This window comes from Acanthopagrus latus, chromosome 20 (assembly GCF_904848185.1).
Source record: "Acanthopagrus latus isolate v.2019 chromosome 20, fAcaLat1.1, whole genome shotgun sequence".
Taxonomy (NCBI): domain Eukaryota; kingdom Metazoa; phylum Chordata; class Actinopteri; order Spariformes; family Sparidae; genus Acanthopagrus; species Acanthopagrus latus.
This window is the reverse complement of record NC_051058.1, coordinates 8413760-8431945: the sequence shown is the minus strand read 5'-3', so window position 1 is coordinate 8431945 and position 18186 is coordinate 8413760. Positions and strand designations below refer to the sequence as shown.

At 44.1% G+C, this 18186-nt stretch overlaps 1 protein-coding gene and 1 non-coding gene across 2 annotated transcripts in view; both read left to right on the top strand.

Annotated features, from left to right (window-relative positions):
* Nucleotides 1-17168, top strand: part of fam20cb (FAM20C golgi associated secretory pathway kinase b) — a 57885-nt gene extending 40717 nt beyond the window's left edge. The window contains exons 4-11 of the mRNA XM_037082182.1: nt 6662-6754; nt 11671-11786; nt 12438-12618; nt 12936-13045; nt 13321-13402; nt 13981-14040; nt 14186-14336; nt 15285-17168. Coding sequence (XP_036938077.1) covers nt 6662-6754; nt 11671-11786; nt 12438-12618; nt 12936-13045; nt 13321-13402; nt 13981-14040; nt 14186-14336; nt 15285-15401 — 910 coding nt within the window. The 3' untranslated portion in view covers nt 15402-17168. The remainder of the gene's footprint in view (nt 1-6661; nt 6755-11670; nt 11787-12437; nt 12619-12935; nt 13046-13320; nt 13403-13980; nt 14041-14185; nt 14337-15284) is intronic.
* trnar-ccu lies at nt 11107-11179 on the top strand. Its single transcript has one exon. It is a non-coding gene; the product is annotated as a tRNA-Arg (tRNA).
* Nucleotides 17169-18186: the final 1018 nt, after the last annotated feature.

Here is an 18186-nt window from a genome sequence, read left to right as displayed (position 1 = left end):
CTCTTGAAAGCCTCCCAGTTGCATGGAAAAAAAGCAACACTGAATCACAGGAGCAACTGATCTTTGATACCAGTCGACTGCACACATGCTACAGGTTTGCCATCCTGGTCAGTCTTGTACCAAAGGGGACAAGGCAGCCAGTGTTCAGTTTTGCTGTGTAGGAGTATTCCTTTCACTTTCAACTGATCGCCCAAGGCAGGGAAAGGGTCCAACGCTAGCATTTTACAGGGAGAGAGTCAATCTAATGAGTGTATTTTTATTTGCTGCTCGAGGCAAAATACCATTTTTTTTTCCCTGACTTGATGTCGATAGCAGGGCAGAAGGAAATGCCTCTTCCTTTTCCCTCCGTCCTTGCTCTCTCTCTCCTGCCGGTGTTGCGGAGGTCAGCTGTGTTGCGTGTGCGCAGGTAGATTTTCCAGATGCGGCACGCTCAGCTCAGCTTTGTGTTCTCACACTGCTGTGCGTTGGCGGTTAGACCTCCGCTGCACCGCTGGCTGCCGGGGGCCCCTCGGAGCAGCCGGGGGGAGCGGAGCCAAGAAACTGTCTGGCCACCCAGTGTAAACTATGTGTTTACAGCGAGGCCGGGGTCAGACTGGCCGCGCTCGGCACAGTATGTCTCACCTGCTGCCGATGATAAAGGATGTGATGTCAGTGCAGACAGGCGGCGCCACCAAATCCTACTCAGGGAAATATGCTGTTTCTGCCGCCCTTAAAGGATAGCGCTTGACAGTTCTACTTTGCCTCAGTTAGGTGGTAAAGAAATATATTCTTTTTTTTTTTTCTGGCAGGTTTATACAAGATATCTACTTATCATTCAGCATAAATCCGCTCCGGATTTGTAAATATTTTAAAGGTTAAGCTCAAGCAGGCAGCCAAAAGTGAGAGGGACGAGTGGCTCTCGAGCAAACTGACATCCCTGCCCTCCTCTCTGTTTTCTCTGAGCTCAGTGCATACTGTGTGCTCAGACATTTTTAGACTTTATTATGTGGTCATGCATTTATGTATGTCCCCCCCCACCACGCCTCAACACCGAGACGGCGCAGCTCTCCTTGAAACAACACGCCCCTTATGGTCCGCTTGATCGGAACATGCTCGGATTTGTCTGAACACAGGTGCTGCTGTTAGAGGGACCCCGAGCACAACGTTACGTAACGCCTGAACAGCTGCATGTTTGTTAGTTCAAAGAACACAAGGAGACATCTACTGTAGTTTGCCCCCCCCCCATTTAGCTGGGCTGCCTTTGTCACTGGTAATCTCTCCTCCTTTCTTTACTCCTTCCTCTCTCTTCAGTTGTCCTCTCTCCCGGTCAGCGGGAGGAGGAGGAGGAGGGGAGGGGGGGTCATGCCATGCTCTAAACAACTTTATTGACATTTGAATTGGATGTGGATCACAGTAATTATCCAGCCTTCCTGCTTCCTGGCCGGCATTCAGCGCTGAGGAGGGCATCAGTGTGCTGCTGCATCTCAAGCCGGGGGCCACAAGGCCACACATGCTCGTATTCACACGGCGCTCGATCGCATTGGCATTCATCCGCTGCGACACGACACACATGCACCTCGTCGAGCACACCGGAGCGCACACGGATGGAGGCGCGAATGAAGCAGCTTATTGTGGGTCCCCGGCCCCGTGGAGACAGCAATGTAGTGGGACTGTGTGAAGTATGCTGGTGGATTTCTTTAAGGTTGAATAACCATCAGTCAATGCACTCGACTGTTTGCCCATGCTTATACTCTCCATGACCTGTGTATGGTCAGCACGGTCATGAGACTATATGCACGATCGTGTCGGGCAGAGGTGGAAATCGACTTTTTTTGCTCAGATGCAGAGGGATGGTTAAAGGGACCCTATGTAACGATTTGTAGAAAGGTACATGTCTTCATCTCTTTTATCTTGACCTTATATGAGCAGATTGTAAAGTGACGTGAAGGATAATGCTAGATTTCTGGAAAAAAACATTAAATGACTGTCAGGCTGAGAGCCAGACGAGCAGTTTGAGTCCACTCGGATGTTTTTTCCTTTAAATATGAAGCTAATGCCAGCGGTTAGCCTATCTTAGCGTACATTTTGGAAACAGGGAAAACAACTAGCCCAGCTCGGTCTGAATCTGTTCACTGGCTCTTAAAGCTGGCCTCGAAGCTCATTAATTAGATTATTTAGTAATTAATTAGATTACTGAAGGTGACTCTAAGAATTGAAGAAGTTTCTGTGTTTGGCTAAGAAATAGCCCAGCGTATAACCCCACGCAAAACAAATACATGCAATATTTTAGTGTATATTTTATTTATCGTATAGTAGTTTTATCATTAATTACTAAAAATAATTAAATAGAAGACGAACCATGATCTGTGGCTGCTAATTATTTTGCTCACTTGTTAAGTGAAAAATATAGGGTTAAGCTTTTTTAGCGCATTCTGGTAAATCTGGGGCATGCTGAGCTCACGCTTTAGTCAGCAATATGACCGACTTAATTATCACTGCATCAGTGCTGCGGTTTTCCTGCAGTAAATGGAAGCTCCTTGACAAAAATACCCCGTGTAAAGTAAAAAGAAGGTGCTGGAAGGCAGATTTGTTTCCTTTAGACGGAGCAAAGCGAGCTGATTTCCCTTGTCTTCAGTCTTTATGCTAAGCTAAGCTAAGAGGTGTCCGACAGTTACTTCATATTTTGCGTACAAACATGAGAATGGCATCAGACTTCCCCTTTCAATGAATAAGTGTTGTCCAGTTCCTTTAGAATTGATGAGCCGTTGTCAACCGGACAAAAACTGTGAAGAGCCTCTTAATCGTGCTGTTATTTTGCCGGTCATGCAGTTCCACCGTATAAAATTTCACTGGATGTCAGTTTTAATCCCTCCACCTGACGCTCACTCCCACTCCCTTATCCCAAACTTGATGTATTATAGTCTCCCAACCAACATCACAGATTTATGCCGTAGACTTCCTGACATCTGGCGGGAAATAAATCCAGGACCTGACTTAGCACAACTGTCCTCATCGATAAAACAGTTGTAGCCGCCTCATATGCTGGACTGAATGATATTGTCCCGTTGCGCAGCTGAGCGGCGCTGGTGTAAATAGACACCGCTCTCCGCTTTCAAAGTCAGCCTCATTTTTCCTTGATGTAGAGTGAGAGCTGTGTCCCTGAAGCAAGGCTATCCAGAAGAAGGGGAGCGATACAATCAGCAGAAGGCGCTCGGCCTCTGCTGGCAGCGAAGTGAGGGATGAGCGCGAGAGAGGTGAAGAGAGTGAGGACATTGGGGTTGAGAAATGTTGTCCTGACACTGTATACGTTACATTTGTAATGCAGATCGTGGCAGGTTGCTGTAAAAATGGGAGCTGAACACCTCCAAACAGTATTCAAAGCTATTTTAAAGGGACAGTTCACCCCGTGATCACCTGTAGTGCTATTTATCCACCTGGACTGTTTTGGTGTGAATCGCTGACATTTGGAGATGTCAGCTGTAAAGATGTCTGCCTTCTCTGCATGATAATGGGAACTAGATGACAATCAACTTGTGGTGCTCAAAGCGCCAAAGAAATGTATCTGAGAAACTGGAAAAGGTTACTCAAGATAATGGGCAAAGTTTGTTGTGAACAGTTTTACATAGAAGGAACGGTGCATCCATTCGACAACAACAGGTTTGCACAGGACGTAAACATTAATGGCATCCTCCTTAGCTGAGCTGCAATGATAGCTAACTTAGTTTGCTTGATTAGCTAGCCTCTAGAGTCATGGACAAGAGACTCATAATTGTGACAGCACAAGATGTGAACACAAAGTTTAGTTAGCTAGCTAAAGTAGCTGGCCTCTTGCCTATGAATAGACAAATGCTTCCCCCTGTGGTATAATATGATTGGTAGGTGTTGTTCGGTCAGATAGAAATAGTTCCGACAAGAAACTGTAACATTAGCTAGATATAGCTTAGCTAGCTAGCCTCTAGAGTCATGGACCATGACCTCTAGACTCATGCGCAAAATGTGAACTCAGATGGCATCCTCCTTGGCTAAGCTGTAATGATAGTAAGCTTCGGTAGCAAACTTAGTTAGCATTCTAAGTTAGCTGGCCTCTTGCGTATGAAAAAATGAATGCTTCCCTCTGTGGTATAATATGATTGGTTGGTGTAGTTCGGTCAGAAGAAAATAGTTCCTACATGAAACTGTAACAATAGCCAGCTGTATCATATGTATACGTGTGACAGTGCGGGATGTTAACATGTATGGTGTCCTCCTTTGCTAAACTGTAACATTAGCTAGCCAAGTTTGCCTCTCATCTATGAATATATGCATTTTTCCCTCTGCACGGTGACTTGGCTGGCAGGTGATGTCTGGTAGAAAGAAATGTGTTCCTGAAACCGCTCACAACAAGGTTTGTGGATTATTTCAGGATTATGTCATGATTTCTTGAAAGAGACATGGTGATGTCAAGTATTTCAAACGTATTTTAGTCGCTTTATGCCAACTAGTATATTCAATAGAAGGTCACAGTCCTCAAAACTGGCAACACATACCAACACACCGTAGATGTATAAATACCACCACAGGTTAAAAGAAAATGTCGTATTTTTCATTTAGGAGCAGCTGTCACTTTAAGTCAACATGATGATTTTTCTGTTTACTCCGGTCGAACCTGGCCACCCATCTGGATGTGGCTGTCTGTCAAATGCTCGCAGCGAGATGGAGGTTGGAGGATGATTAGAGAAAGACAACAACAGGAGCGATACAGAGGAGGAGAGTGAGGGATTTTTTTAGTGGATGAGTGTGTTTTCTGGGCTCCATGTTGGGTTAGTTAATGACTGGTGCATATGTCAGCCGCGCAGCTGTGGCGTTACAATCAGCCAGCCAGGAAGGGGAGCGACGGATGGAAACGGAGAAAAGGGAGGAAGAGAGAGAGAGGGAGAGAGAGAGAGAGAGAGAGAGAGAAAGAGTGAGGCACAGAGATATGAAGTATTAAGCCGTGGACGCAGGGAGAAAAAAATAAAGCAGGGAGAAAAAAACAGTTCTGCGTGAGGGAGAGCAGAGAAGCAGAGGTGGTGAGATAGAGCATTTTTGAGCGAAATAAACACAGAGGCATCCGGAGGGAGAAGAGAGAGAAGGAGAGAAAGAGAAGTTGCCAAGATAGTTTCCATTCTTCTCATCCTCCCTCAGCTAGCTGAAGCAGAAATGGCAGAGGCTGCAGTCCAAATCATTACACTCAGCTGCCTTCCTGGAAAGTATTTACTCTTGTCAATAAAAAAAAGCAAAGAGAAGGCAGAGACAGTGTATAAAAGGAAAACTAACTCAAATATGCAGCTTCTCTGTAAAGAAAAAAAAAGAAGACAAAAAAAAGGGACCGCTCTGCTCTCCTTGTATTCTTCAAAGACATTGACATATTTTCAATCACCAGCACCCTCTCAGGGAAGTCTTTTTACCTCCAGCTCCTTTGACTTCACCTTTTTTACCCCAGCCGTCCTGTTTGTCCTGCCCCGTCCTGGCCTGTGTTCCATCAGCTCTGGGTTTTAAGCCTTTAAGAGCCTCTTTTCCCTCCAGTAAGAGCTTTAAGGCAGAATGTGTGTGGAAAGCACTTTTTTTTGGGGGGGGGGATCAGAGCCGGACAGAAATAGGTACCGATGGAGAACAGGAGTGGGTGCTGCTTCAGGAGGATGTCTGACCTTCAGTTGTTCCCGCTTCTTGTTGTCCCACAAAACAACCAAAGTAGCAGAAGTGGGGAGCCTTTTTTTTTTTTTTTTTGCGAGGCAAGGACACCGGTTTATTGTGGCTTGTTTATAGCTCACAAATTCTGCTCGCAGAGTTAGGTACACAGGTGTAAAGACAGAGCGTTTTATCACCTACCCGTCTCCTCTGGATTGTAACGTGCCAAAGTCATTGTGAATATACCGAACAAGTGCTGTAATGTTGAACGCCTGTTTGTATGTCGTCTTGCATACCTGAACTGTGAAACCCACGACCAGATATTCTTCTTTCTAGCGAATACAAAAGGTGTTGAAAGTTAAAAAGGTCACAATCCACCTAAAGTAGCTCCTCTCTCCCACAGAAAACACTGATCCTGAAAGCCTCGTCAGTCATCGTGCTTTTAATACACACATATGTCACCAATTTATCCCTAGTTTGGCAGGTAAGCGTTCATTTGGCACAGCTGCTCTGTTGTTGTTAGTGGTGCTGGCTCAGGTGTGTGTGAGCTGACCAATCAGAGCAGACTGTGTATTCAGGAGGGCCTTAAAGAGACAGTAGCCTATAACATATCATTTCAGACAGAGGGGGAATACAGAGCTACATTTGAAAGTATGTAAACCTATTCTCGTAGGAACCCAAAATGAGATGATGAACATGAAAATGAGCATTATATTTCTCCGGGTGATTTGTCAAGCAAAAAAAAAAGCAAAAATTCTAAAATTCCTGCTTCTGAAATGTAACCATTTTCAGGTTTTCTTAGTCTTTTACGAAAGTAGCTTGAATATATCCAGACAACATTCATCTTGTGATGGGTAATTTTTGCCACTGACACTCTGGAGGACAACCCACTTGATCAAGAAAACAACGGTTAGTTGCAGCTCTAGCTTCAGGGTGCTGCATCTTCAGGTCGACACCGATCCTTTTGCATATTGCTGACTGTCATAACCTTGTCTTCACACCTGACCTCTAATCCCTTCTCCCTGTGTCTCTTCAGGCAGACCCGGGAGCAGGAGACCCCGCCGGACTTCTTCTATTTCTCTGACTTTGAAAGACACAACGCTGAGATCGCTGCCTTTCACCTGGACAGGTGAGTCTCTTTCAGCCAGTCTCAGGGGGTGCTGTGTGTGTCTTGTTCATGCTCGTGGGACACTGCCCTGTCACATACTCGGCCATCTGTCTCCTGGAAGCTAGACGATAGCTAAAAGTGCAACCAGCTAAATGATGGCTGCATTCCATTTAGTTAAGGTGGTCGTAGGGGCTCTTGTGTTGTGCTTGTTCACCTACTGACATGGTTTACTGGGATGCTTAATAGAATGGAGCCATCGATTTCTCCTGTTCCTGCTAACATCCCACATTAGCAATTTTCCTACTTCCTAGCTAACATTCCTGTTGGATGCCCCCTACACGAAGCATCAGGTCAAATGCTAATGCTAAATTCTGGAAATATAGCCCAGTTTTTCTTTAAAAGCTGTGAAATGATAACTATTTGTCTGAATCCCCACATGCATACGACTTAAAACAATCATTTGAGCTTGCCGCCCCGAGCGTGACATCAGAGGAAAATGGCCACCGTACACAAGACGCAGAAACAGCAGCCGGCAACTTGGTGTGAAATAAGCGTCAGTGAGCGCTGTGAGCGATTCTGGTCTAGCTTTCATAAAACGGTTCTTATGCATCTATTTCAGCAACTTTTTGTGTGCTGTTATCTTAGAAACAACACGTTGACTAGACAGTAGCTGCGATACCATGTTCAAGCAGCCATGAAGCTTTTCTCTGCAAGATTACTCAGTGAGAACTTCTGTTTCTAGCTGCTTGTCCTCTTACACGTGTTGTGCATCGAGACACACAAATGTTTTACTCCAACAAAAGGGCAGGATGTGACAGAGCAATGCGTTTGTCCGACCAAAACATATACTTGTCCCGGACAAGTTATGACATCACGTTTCACAGATTAAGCCAGTCATTACCACCCTGAAGAAGAAAACGGCTTCCTGACAGGCTTTGCCAACATGGTTTGGTCCAGCTTAGCGTTAGCAAATATGCCTCTCTTAAATGATGACAGTTAAGTTAGCTGACTCACTGTGGATTAACAGCAGGGTGGAACACCTTCAGCCGTCTCTCCAGGGTGTTTGTCTTATTTCCACTTGATCGATGAGAAGGGATCATATTGTCGGTTAGGGACAGCGTCACCTGGGTTTCTGCCCTTGTCAATCAATGACAGGGACGTATTGATTGAATTCTGACAGATAGACTAGATGAACGGTTGTGGGGGGAAAAGCCGTCCGTTGTTTGAATGTCCGAGAGCTCGACACTAACATGTCGGTCCCTTCTTGTCTTGCCTCGTCCACAAAGACAAAACCTACATTTTTTATCATCAAAGATCTATTTTTAGCTTGTTGTCATCTCTATATATGTTTCATCACTATGTAGTTTCAGAGAACACGTTCAAACTCTGAACTCTTGATATTTACACTATTAATGAGATAATAATACAAAATATTTATTTTGTCCATAACTGAACAAACAAGCTGTTCTCAGAGGAAAACAAGCTCCACAGAACACAGAGGCGGCAGGGTCTGCCACATATAAACTAGGTAAAACAGTATGAAATTGTCCTTTTAGGTTTGTTTATTCAGTCTTGAAAACATAGAGAGTTTGTCTATTAATTTTGTTGAAGCATAAAATAAAAATCAGTCAATGAGGATCTTTCTTTTTTGATAAAACTTCTATTACAAAGCTACATACTGCTCCTTTAATGAAATTAACACTGGTCAGCAGGTGTAGGACAACCATTCAGAGTAATAAAGAAACGTACATCAACCGTTCTTATAAACTAACTTTTGGTCATATACTCCAAGACATGGAGTAACTTCGGGCCCCGATGCTGCAGACCCTCTCAACAAAATGTGAAAAAAGCTGATGCTCTTGAATCTTTTCACACTCCTTCAAGCCCTGCTACTTCTTTCCATCCCGCAGGTTTTGTTCCTCCCTGATTGCTAATTTGCCTCTCCTTGTGTCAGCTCATTAACCACCTTTGGGTGGGGGGGGGGGGGGGTAGAAAAACCTGCTGAACACCTTACCTGAAGGGCCACTGCTGGGTGCCTGTGTTAAAATAGTAAAGCTCAGCTGTATGTGTCTACAAGTTTACCCCCTTAAGTATAGCAGTACAGATGTGCATGCATCTGTGTGCAGGCATGCCTTCTCCTCTGTGCACGAATGCCCTCCGCACACTGTCTGCTCTTATTTGTACATTTGCCTCTCCTTTTCACCGTCTCCCTCAGAACTCTTTTTTTTTTTTTCAAACCCAGTGAGCGGTGTGAGCCGGGCCTGTACAGTAGAGGCAGTGAGCTCCGAGAGGCCATGAGTCATAGAGAATGAATGCCTCCCTCCCGCAGCTAGCATCTGACTGAACAATGACTGCAGCCTCCTTGCGTTGCTAACCACCACGCTCCTCTGACTTCACCGCCTTTACAAGGTTAACACTTTTACGGCCGGCCTGCCGGAGAGACTTTAATGAAAAGAGAAAACCTCGCGAGGCTCTCTGATGGACCAGAGAAAGCGTTTGCTGTTAAAGCCCTGCCGACGTCACCGCGGCCGCCTGTTATTATGAGCCAAGGGATTGTGTTGGAGTGCGTGAGTGCTGGTGGTACAAGATGATACCCAGGTCACACACACACACACACACACACACACACACACACACACACCAGTCCACACACACACAATAGGGGCCACGGAGGGTGAGGGTGATGTTGAATCTGCTCTCCCTTCAGGCACGATGACACAGTTCAGCGGCAATTGCATTAGAAGCAGCTTTCTTCACCAGTCTGCTCCACATCTGGTCCTCTAAACGCACACACACACACACACACACACACACACACACACACACACACACACACACACGAAAATACGCTCACACACTCCCGGCATATGTGTGGGTTAAGGGGAAGAGGAGGAAACCAAAGGCATGAAAGGCCCTGTGCCCATTCTAAATATAAGTCAGGAAGGGGTTTGCCAAAAGCAGCACTTTATTTTTTTTCCTTATTTTGTCTGTTCTAAATTAAAGCCTGGCTGCAGAGCTGCTGCTGCTGCTGCTGCTGGTGGTGCTGGTGCTGGTGGTGCAGAGACTGAGGCTACACTGCCTCCCAGGGGGTTCACAGGCACACACGGGCTCTTTTAAAAGCAGTGTACACACAGGCACTGAAGTCACTTGTCTTTTCTTATGTAGGCTACGCTGCTGTAAGCATCATTAATTATATGATTGGACTTCAGTGGGAAGTGCACTTGGTATCGCTGCATTGGGTGGGGAAAATAAAAAAGACCATTCAGCAAGAATACATAAAGAGATGCATAGACTGATATGAGTTTAAAATATGAAGTTATACAGACCGAATCACCACGATAATGCAAAAACAACCACAGTGACTTCCAGGTAGACAGCTGGGGGGGTTTTCTCCCTGGAAGTTATTGGAGACAAACATGCAGTTTGCCCCCCGTAGCTCCAGATTCACGAGACCCACTGGGCTTCTTCTACATTTTTTTTTGCAATAATGTTTCCCGCTCCGCCGGTCACGCACGGCTCGGAGCTGGTCTCTCAGTCCCGCCCTGAATATATCACAGGTTTAAAATGGCCACACTGGGAGTAAGGTTTATCAAAAGGGACAAGGGATGAAAAAAAAGAGACCTGAGTGATGAGCTGGAGTGGAGTCGGTCCCTGGCTGCTTCCTGTAACATGGCAGCAGGCCCGGGCCCAGCAGGCCAGGCGGTGCTGCGCCGTGCCTCGTCCTGTGTCCGTGGATAGAGACGTGAGCGTGTGCGTCTGTCTCCCTGCACCCGCCACCTCGCGACTTGATGTCATCATTTATGCCACAAGCTCTCAGTTAACAGCTCTTTTCTCTCTCTCTCTCTCTCTCTCTCTCTCTCTCTCTCTCCCAGTGTGTGCCTCTGCCCTCGGGCCCGGCCATTAGGTGATGTCAGGGGTATCAATTTTTAAAGAGGCTGTGCTGATGTTGCAGCCCGGGTGGTGTTGACGACAGAGGCCACACGTGCATAAAACAGGCGTGTGGCACGCACGCAGGAAGGCAGCCACGCCATCTCTCAGTGAAAAGACAGCTTTATTAGGCCTGCCTCGCTCTCCGTCTGACGAACACACACGTCGACACTAACGCTGGTTTCCTGTCAAATGAGGCAAAGACACAAAATCACGGCGGCCTCTCGAGATGGAATAGAGATATTGGTCCCGTATATCTGGAAATATGTTTGTCAGAGAGCTGAGGAAGTTAAAAGTGTGTTTGATGGAGAATGATAGCCACATAAAAAACCACAGGGAGGTTTACCGCCATGTGGTGTAACTGGCAAGTCATTACTTACGTCACAGTGCCCCCTGTTGGCGGTGATGTGGAGTTACATGATTTTAGTTTGAGGCTTGCGCTGTCTGCCCCAGTGGCCTAATGGATAAGGCACTGGCCTCCTAAGCCAGGGATTGTGGGTTCGAGTCCCATCTGGGGTGGGATTTCCCTTTATTCTTGGTCAGTGGATACATCAGCCTGCTTGCTCTCTAACACTCTACAAATATCTCGAACAAAGCAACATGTTCAGGGTTTCAGCCAGGAACAACATGTGGCAAGATCATGTTCCGTATCGTTCTCACTTTGAAACAATTTCTTTGTGTTCATAAATGTATCATTTATGATGCGCGATCTTTATCCACATTAATCACTGTATTCCAATGGTTTCAAAGTCTGACGCCAGAGATATGTTCACCCATTTGGCAAAAAGGCACTATTAAAAGTATTCAGAATTATTTATTAGCTGCTCCTGCTTGCGCTGTACTCATTCATGTACTGACAACCATCACTGGATTAGTCTGACGAGGAAGAGAACCTACAAACATGATGATTCTTAAGTGAGTTCTGGAGTTGTACTGTAAGAAGCGTGTTTATTTCTTTCTTTACTCTGGAGGCAGAATCTGACCCCTCAGTTTGTTCCTCTGTCCTGCAGGGTCCTGGACTTCCGCCGCGTCCCTCCTGTGGCCGGCAGGCTCGTCAACATGACAAAGGAGATCCGAGACGTCACACGGGACAAAAAGCTGTGGAGGACCTTCTTCATTTCACCAGGTACGCGCCGTAAAAGAGAAGAAAGGCATATTGGAAGCATTGAAAACTTTAATCAAGACGGCGCTACACTGACCTATACTGCCCTGGATGACTGAGAATGTCCATCAACATTTAATCACGATATCATGGGATTGATTTCAGTACATCCACAGAATTGATAGAAACCCCGCACAAATGTCAGTTCTGCTCTTTATAGTTAGGTCACGTTCACAAAGCTTCCATCCAAGAGTAGAATTTATGAGGTGATCTCAGAAAACAATATATTACTATTGACATCGTGTTTTTCAAAATGTGAAGCAAAAATGAAGAGTTTCCTTCTTCATAATGCAGAGAGAAGCTGCTGCTCTGCCTCCAGTTATTGGGATATTCATCTGCATGGGATTAGTGTTATCAGGGGATTTTAGCTCGAACAATTAGCGATTGCAACCTTTACTGTACTTATTATACACAAGGAAGTTTTGTCACATGGATTAAATCTACTGACAGTCTCAGCAACTAATATAGCTGATTGAATGACCCCAGTTCAATTTGATCTTGAGAATATAGTTTTGTTAATATATGTGCTGTCGATTTCATAGTGGGAGTACTATGACAGAGTAAACGCAAGCAGCCAAGACAACCTGTGTTCTTTTGTTTTTTTTCAATTGTCAGCCAACAACGTGTGTTTCTATGGAGAGTGCTCGTACTACTGCTCCACTGAGCACGCTCTGTGCGGTAAACCGGACCAGATCGAAGGATCCCTGGCCGCCTTCCTCCCGGACCTGGCCCTCGCCAAACGCAAGACCTGGAGGAACCCGTGGAGACGCTCCTACCACAAACGCAAGAAGGCAGAGTAAGAGATTGACCCTGCATTCAGACACACCCACTGACCAGGGACAATATCATGAAAACGACCCTCATTGAAATTGAATCAAACTGTACAGATCATGCCACACTTAATGTAGAAATATTTCTTTTTTCCTTAGTGCTACTAGCAGCCAAAAAATCCACAGGGTTCCTCTAGCAGCCGTCTTGTTTTGATTAAAAAGAAAATCGTCAAATTGTCATGGAGTAAACAGCATCTTGAAGAGGAATCAAACAGGTTTTGTGATGTTTTTTCAAATAAAAACGAGACTGTGAACAAGACATCGTTTGAAATTTCACTTTCAGGTGGGAGGTGGACCCGGACTACTGCGAGGAGGTCAAACAGACTCCACCTTATGACAGTGGGACACGACTTCTGGACATCATGGACATGACCATCTTTGACTTCCTCATGGGTGAGTTGACGTGACACAAACAATAACGGGTTTTTGTGTGACGTGTTCTGAGTTGATACAAATTCAGCCAAACAGATGTTATCATCCAAGATTTCAGTGTCCTGTTGTGACCTGTGCACTAGTTCAGAGGTCAAGAATGGAAATAAAAAAACATTACTGTTGCATGCACTCATGTATTGTAAACTACATGATCAGTCACATGTATTTGCTTTATTTATTTCATTATGCCTCCATTTTCCCTCTTTGCTGAATTATTTCCTTGTGCTCCGTCACAGGAAACATGGATCGCCACCATTATGAGACGTTTGAAAAGTTTGGAAACGAGACTTTTATCATCCACCTGGACAACGGCAGAGGGTGAGTTGCTGCATTACAGTCTGTCATTGTTCACAACTATCATAACTCCACTCGTCGGTTCAGCTGTAACCTATCAGTGTATATAGGTCCACAAAAATAATTACAAATAGGAGAATTACTAGAACACATACATGATGTGAAGGTGTCTTGGACCTAATGTTCAGAATTAGTAAGAAAAACACGCGGTGTTAAACTCTCAAATTAAGTAATAAAGACGTACTACAGCTGCAGAAGCATCTCCTGAAGAAAATCATGTTTATTGGCATACTTTTTGGATGACTTTTAATCAAACCTTAAAGTTCCATTGTGTGGGATTAAGCAGCATCTAGCAATGTTGTTGCAAATTCCAACCAACTGAACACCCCTCATCTCACCCTCCACTGTGGCCGCCCCCACTTGAGTTTCTGTTCGGTTTGTCCATTCTGTTCCAGTGTAGAATCACGGTGGTGCAACATTTGATGCTTTAAACCTTAAACAGTGAACGTTGCAAGCAGTAACATGCACAACAACACAGGAAGGAACATTTGAATACCGATGATCACTTTCTGAACCATCCATTCTTTTATCTTTGACCGCAGCTTTGGAAAGCACTCCCATGACGAGCTGTCCATCCTGGTGCCGCTGACCCAGTGCTGCAGGTAAGGCTTCTTTGACAGTGTGTGTTTATGTCAGCTTAATAAAAAGTGCGTAGCTTTACTGATCCGCGAGTCATACAAGCTGTAACCAGGACTTTCATGTTAGCCCTCACTGACTGTTTCCCCTCCGGCTGCTCTCTTTCTGCAGGGTAAGGAAGTCGACCCACTTGCGTCTGCAGCTGCTGGCTAAGGAAGAATACAAGCTGTCCGTGCTCATGGCAGAATCCCTGGTGAGGGACCGCCTCAGTCCCATCCTCATCCAGCCACACCTGGAAGCCATGGACAGACGACTACGCCTGGTCAGTGCCGCATACAGTCTATTTATCTTTAGGACTGAGATGAAGGTCTGATCACTTTTGAGACGGCAGTAGATGCTGAAGGGCTCGCTGACCTTCTAGCAGCACTGCAGTCATTGATGTACAGTGTTAAGTCCTCCCCGAATCTTTAAAGAAATCACTCAACATTTTGTGATTATGTTTAGTCAAAACAGGTCTGCAATATTAATACTACGAAATCATGAAAACACTCACTCCGCGGAGATATGCACAAAGCCTGTATTCACGAGCTGTGCCTTCAAACACACCGTCAGGATTTCCATAAATCCTCCCTGCCATGGTTTTAAAACACAGAAGGTGGTGCCTGCTCAAGCCTGTCAGAGCTGACCAATCAGAGCTGGCCAAGCTAAAATGGAGCATCCCCAGAGAGGGTGAATTGAGCTGCTGCAGCAATGGACAGTGTGAGAGAAATAATGGTGTTTTGAGTATTTAAAAACACCCAAAATAAAAGAATGAACCTGAACATTAGTGGGCCCTGACAGCCTAGAAATCATTAGCTTAGCTTAGCATTACACTATCCTACCACCACTTCTAAAAACTCACACAACGTTTTCCCGCTTCTGTTTTTGTACAGATTAAACAAACAAGATATAGCATGTTCCTCAGAGCTGCTGGTAGGCTGCCTGGGTCACTGTAGCTTAACTGTAGCTTCCAATTTTAATGCTAAGCTAAGCTAGCTGGCTGCTGAACCATACCTTCATATTAAATGTACAGACATGTGTGGTATCAAACTTCTCATCGAACGTGGGGCAAAAAACTGAACAACTTCTTTAAACATCCAGGAATGATATCGATCTGTGACTTTCTGAAAAATGACTTGAACCTTTTGTGACCTCTTATAGTGACTATAACAAATGACAGCAGCTTTTCTCCTTCCTTAAACCTATTATCTCTTCTTGTCATGGTCACAAGGTGCTGAATGCAATGTCAGAATGCATCGAAAAGGAGGGCTACAGTTACGTCGTAGAGGACGACCTCCAGGGGCACCAGGGGACGGACCACGCCCACACCGGCCCACGGCGGAGGTAGCTGTCTGAGGGCGCTGGCAGCTGGATCGGACTGAATCCCTGGAGATGGGAGGTCCAGTCTTTCTCTTCGAACTGAACTGGCGTCCTGTAACACAGATGCTCTCCATCTGTGCTGATTTTCTCAGAGGGCTTGTTTTTTTTTGTTGCTGAACTCACAGTGAAGCCCACCTGCCTGAAGTTAACATAAGCTGTGTGGAAGACGTGGAGGCCTGCTGGATAGGACTTTGACAAACAGTGCAGTGACTGCTCGAGACGCAGGCAATGTCGAAGCCTTCCGGACAGATCTGGGTGCCGGGTCACGGACTAAACCGACCCAGACTCCTTGAAAATCTCTGCCTGACTCTAGTGTAGGATAGTGTCAACGCAGCCGAACCCGAACACCCACCAACCCACCGCAGCACTACCAAACCATGAAAGTCTTGCAAGAGACGCCTTCTCTCTGTCTCTTTCAGGACCCCTTTTTTGAATTCAGTGAATTCTGAGGGACTTGTAAAGAACCCCTCCCCTCCACCCCACCCCTCCCTCCCTTCCCTTCAGCTGAATTATGTGTTTATACGTATTGTCGGTATTGCAAATGTTGGAAATGGTGGAGGTTGACTCTCGTTGTCTTAATGATCAAAAATGATGTTTTATTGATTTGCTGGGAAAAAAAAAGTTTTATTGCAAAGTGTCTTTTTTTTAGAAAAAAATTTTTTTTTTATTTCTGCTGAGCTGATTCAGCTTCTATCATTGGTATTCAAGATGGAGATATTTGATCGGAGTGCAGGTTTACTCCTGGATTTGTCCTTTTTAATTTTGCCCATAAATGTTACTTGTACTTGGGAGAGTATTTATTTTAAAAGAAAAAGAAAAAAAGAAAAATCATATTTATTGTTTAAAATAGATCAACATCACTTTTCTGTTTGTTCAAATGAACCGTCTGAATTGAATTTTACATCACAGTGGTGTGCTTCCTCGTTTGTCCAAAAGAGGGCAAACTGAGCACGTGCAGAAGTAACTACCAGGTCGGTGCCTCTCAGTCAAATGAACCCCTCTCCACGTTTCCAAGCATCAAGCTCGCTTTAAACTCGGTTCCTAGCAGCCACAAGTATTGGTTTTTAAGTCAAATGAGCAAGTCTGCGCCTGTGTTTACAACATTTAACCCAACTACTGTTCTCATTTCTTTCAGCCCGACATGATATGAGGTTAGATTTACAGTACCAAAAGCCAAATGTGACACTTAAATAGTTTTATATTATTGTTTTCTTTGTAATATATTTGATGTCCAGATGTTGCTGTTGTGGAGAGATTATTTTTCAGGATGTATATTTCATTCATAACCGACAGCTGATAAGAGTGGCTGTCAGTGTCAACGGTTCAGTCGCTGGCTGAAAGTTAATATATACAGTAGGAAAATCTAGTGCCTGTGCAATGATAGAAATACTTGAATGTCTGGTTTTCATAGCGGAAAGGTTCCCGATTCCTCCAGGATACGAGCTGTAGAGAAGTTAAGGAGGTCTTACATGTACGTGTGTGCTGACTCCACCTGTTCCATGAGGGTTTTGTTATAGTCTTAAGTTTCCATAGTCCCGTGTCAGGTCAGTACAGTGTGTCTGGACGTACGGGTGGATCCATGGAGAACCTTTTAGATGATGTGTTCTTAAAATGAAAATGCTTCTCTTTTTTATTCAACTCATTGTTTCTGTGGGAATCTTTTGTTTTGTTTTGTTTTTTTTTCCATTTCTTTGCATCATGGTAAAAGTGCAATAAAACAAAATAAGCAGAATAATGGTGCGGTTCGGTGTTTTCTTCAGAGTTTGATATGAACATGTTTTCATATGGTTTGAGAAGAGTTGATTCATATTTAATCATCATGGGAGACGACACAAGTAATGTAGTTGATCATTCATGATTCTTAAAATATGAATCACTTTTATGGAAGCCCAAAGGTGACATATTATTGATAATAAGCAATGAAATAAACTGGAAAATGGAAATATAATTCCACATGAGCATTATAATTTTCTGTACATCACCAATTTAAAATTAAATTGAAATATTGATGTTTGCAAAAATATTAACAACTAAATGTAGTTATACTATTACAGTAAAGTATTGTTGGGCAGAATATTTCCTTTCAGAGAGTTTAATAATTTTACACATGATAATGAAATAATAGTTCTGATGCTTTAACACATAAGCAGGCACTGTACTTGAGTAAATATACTCATATACTTTCTACCACTGCGCACAAGCCAAAGCAGACAAAGTATGAAAGACAGCTACATAGAAGAATGTCTCAAAGGGTTGATATTGTTGCAGGAGCTGTCGCTGCTGGTAAAAGCTGTTTCGTCTCATTATTGTTTTCCTCCATTGTGCTGTACAGAGGACAGAAACTGACAAAATAAAAAAGAATGAAACAAACAAACAAATGAACAGCTCAATGAATATATTAATATGTCACTGATTGCACCAAAAATAATGCTGAAAATAAATGTCGGCAATAACAGATTTTTGATCTTGATGAATTGATATTTCTGTTTTGACCCGCTCATAAACTTTATTTATTTACCTTTGTATCAATTTAAGCTATTTTCATCTTTCTCATTTAGTTTCCCGTTCTGTTTTAGAACTTATGTATATGGAGATTGATTTATTTCTGTATTTTTTTTCAGTATTCTACTCCCTTTGTATTTTCAACCTATGTTTTTCCAAAAACTTATTTATGTAATATTCCTTTTCATTTCATTTTTCACTTTTCTTTGAACGTCTCTTCGAACCTTTAAAGTTTCCTGACGGCATCTGCA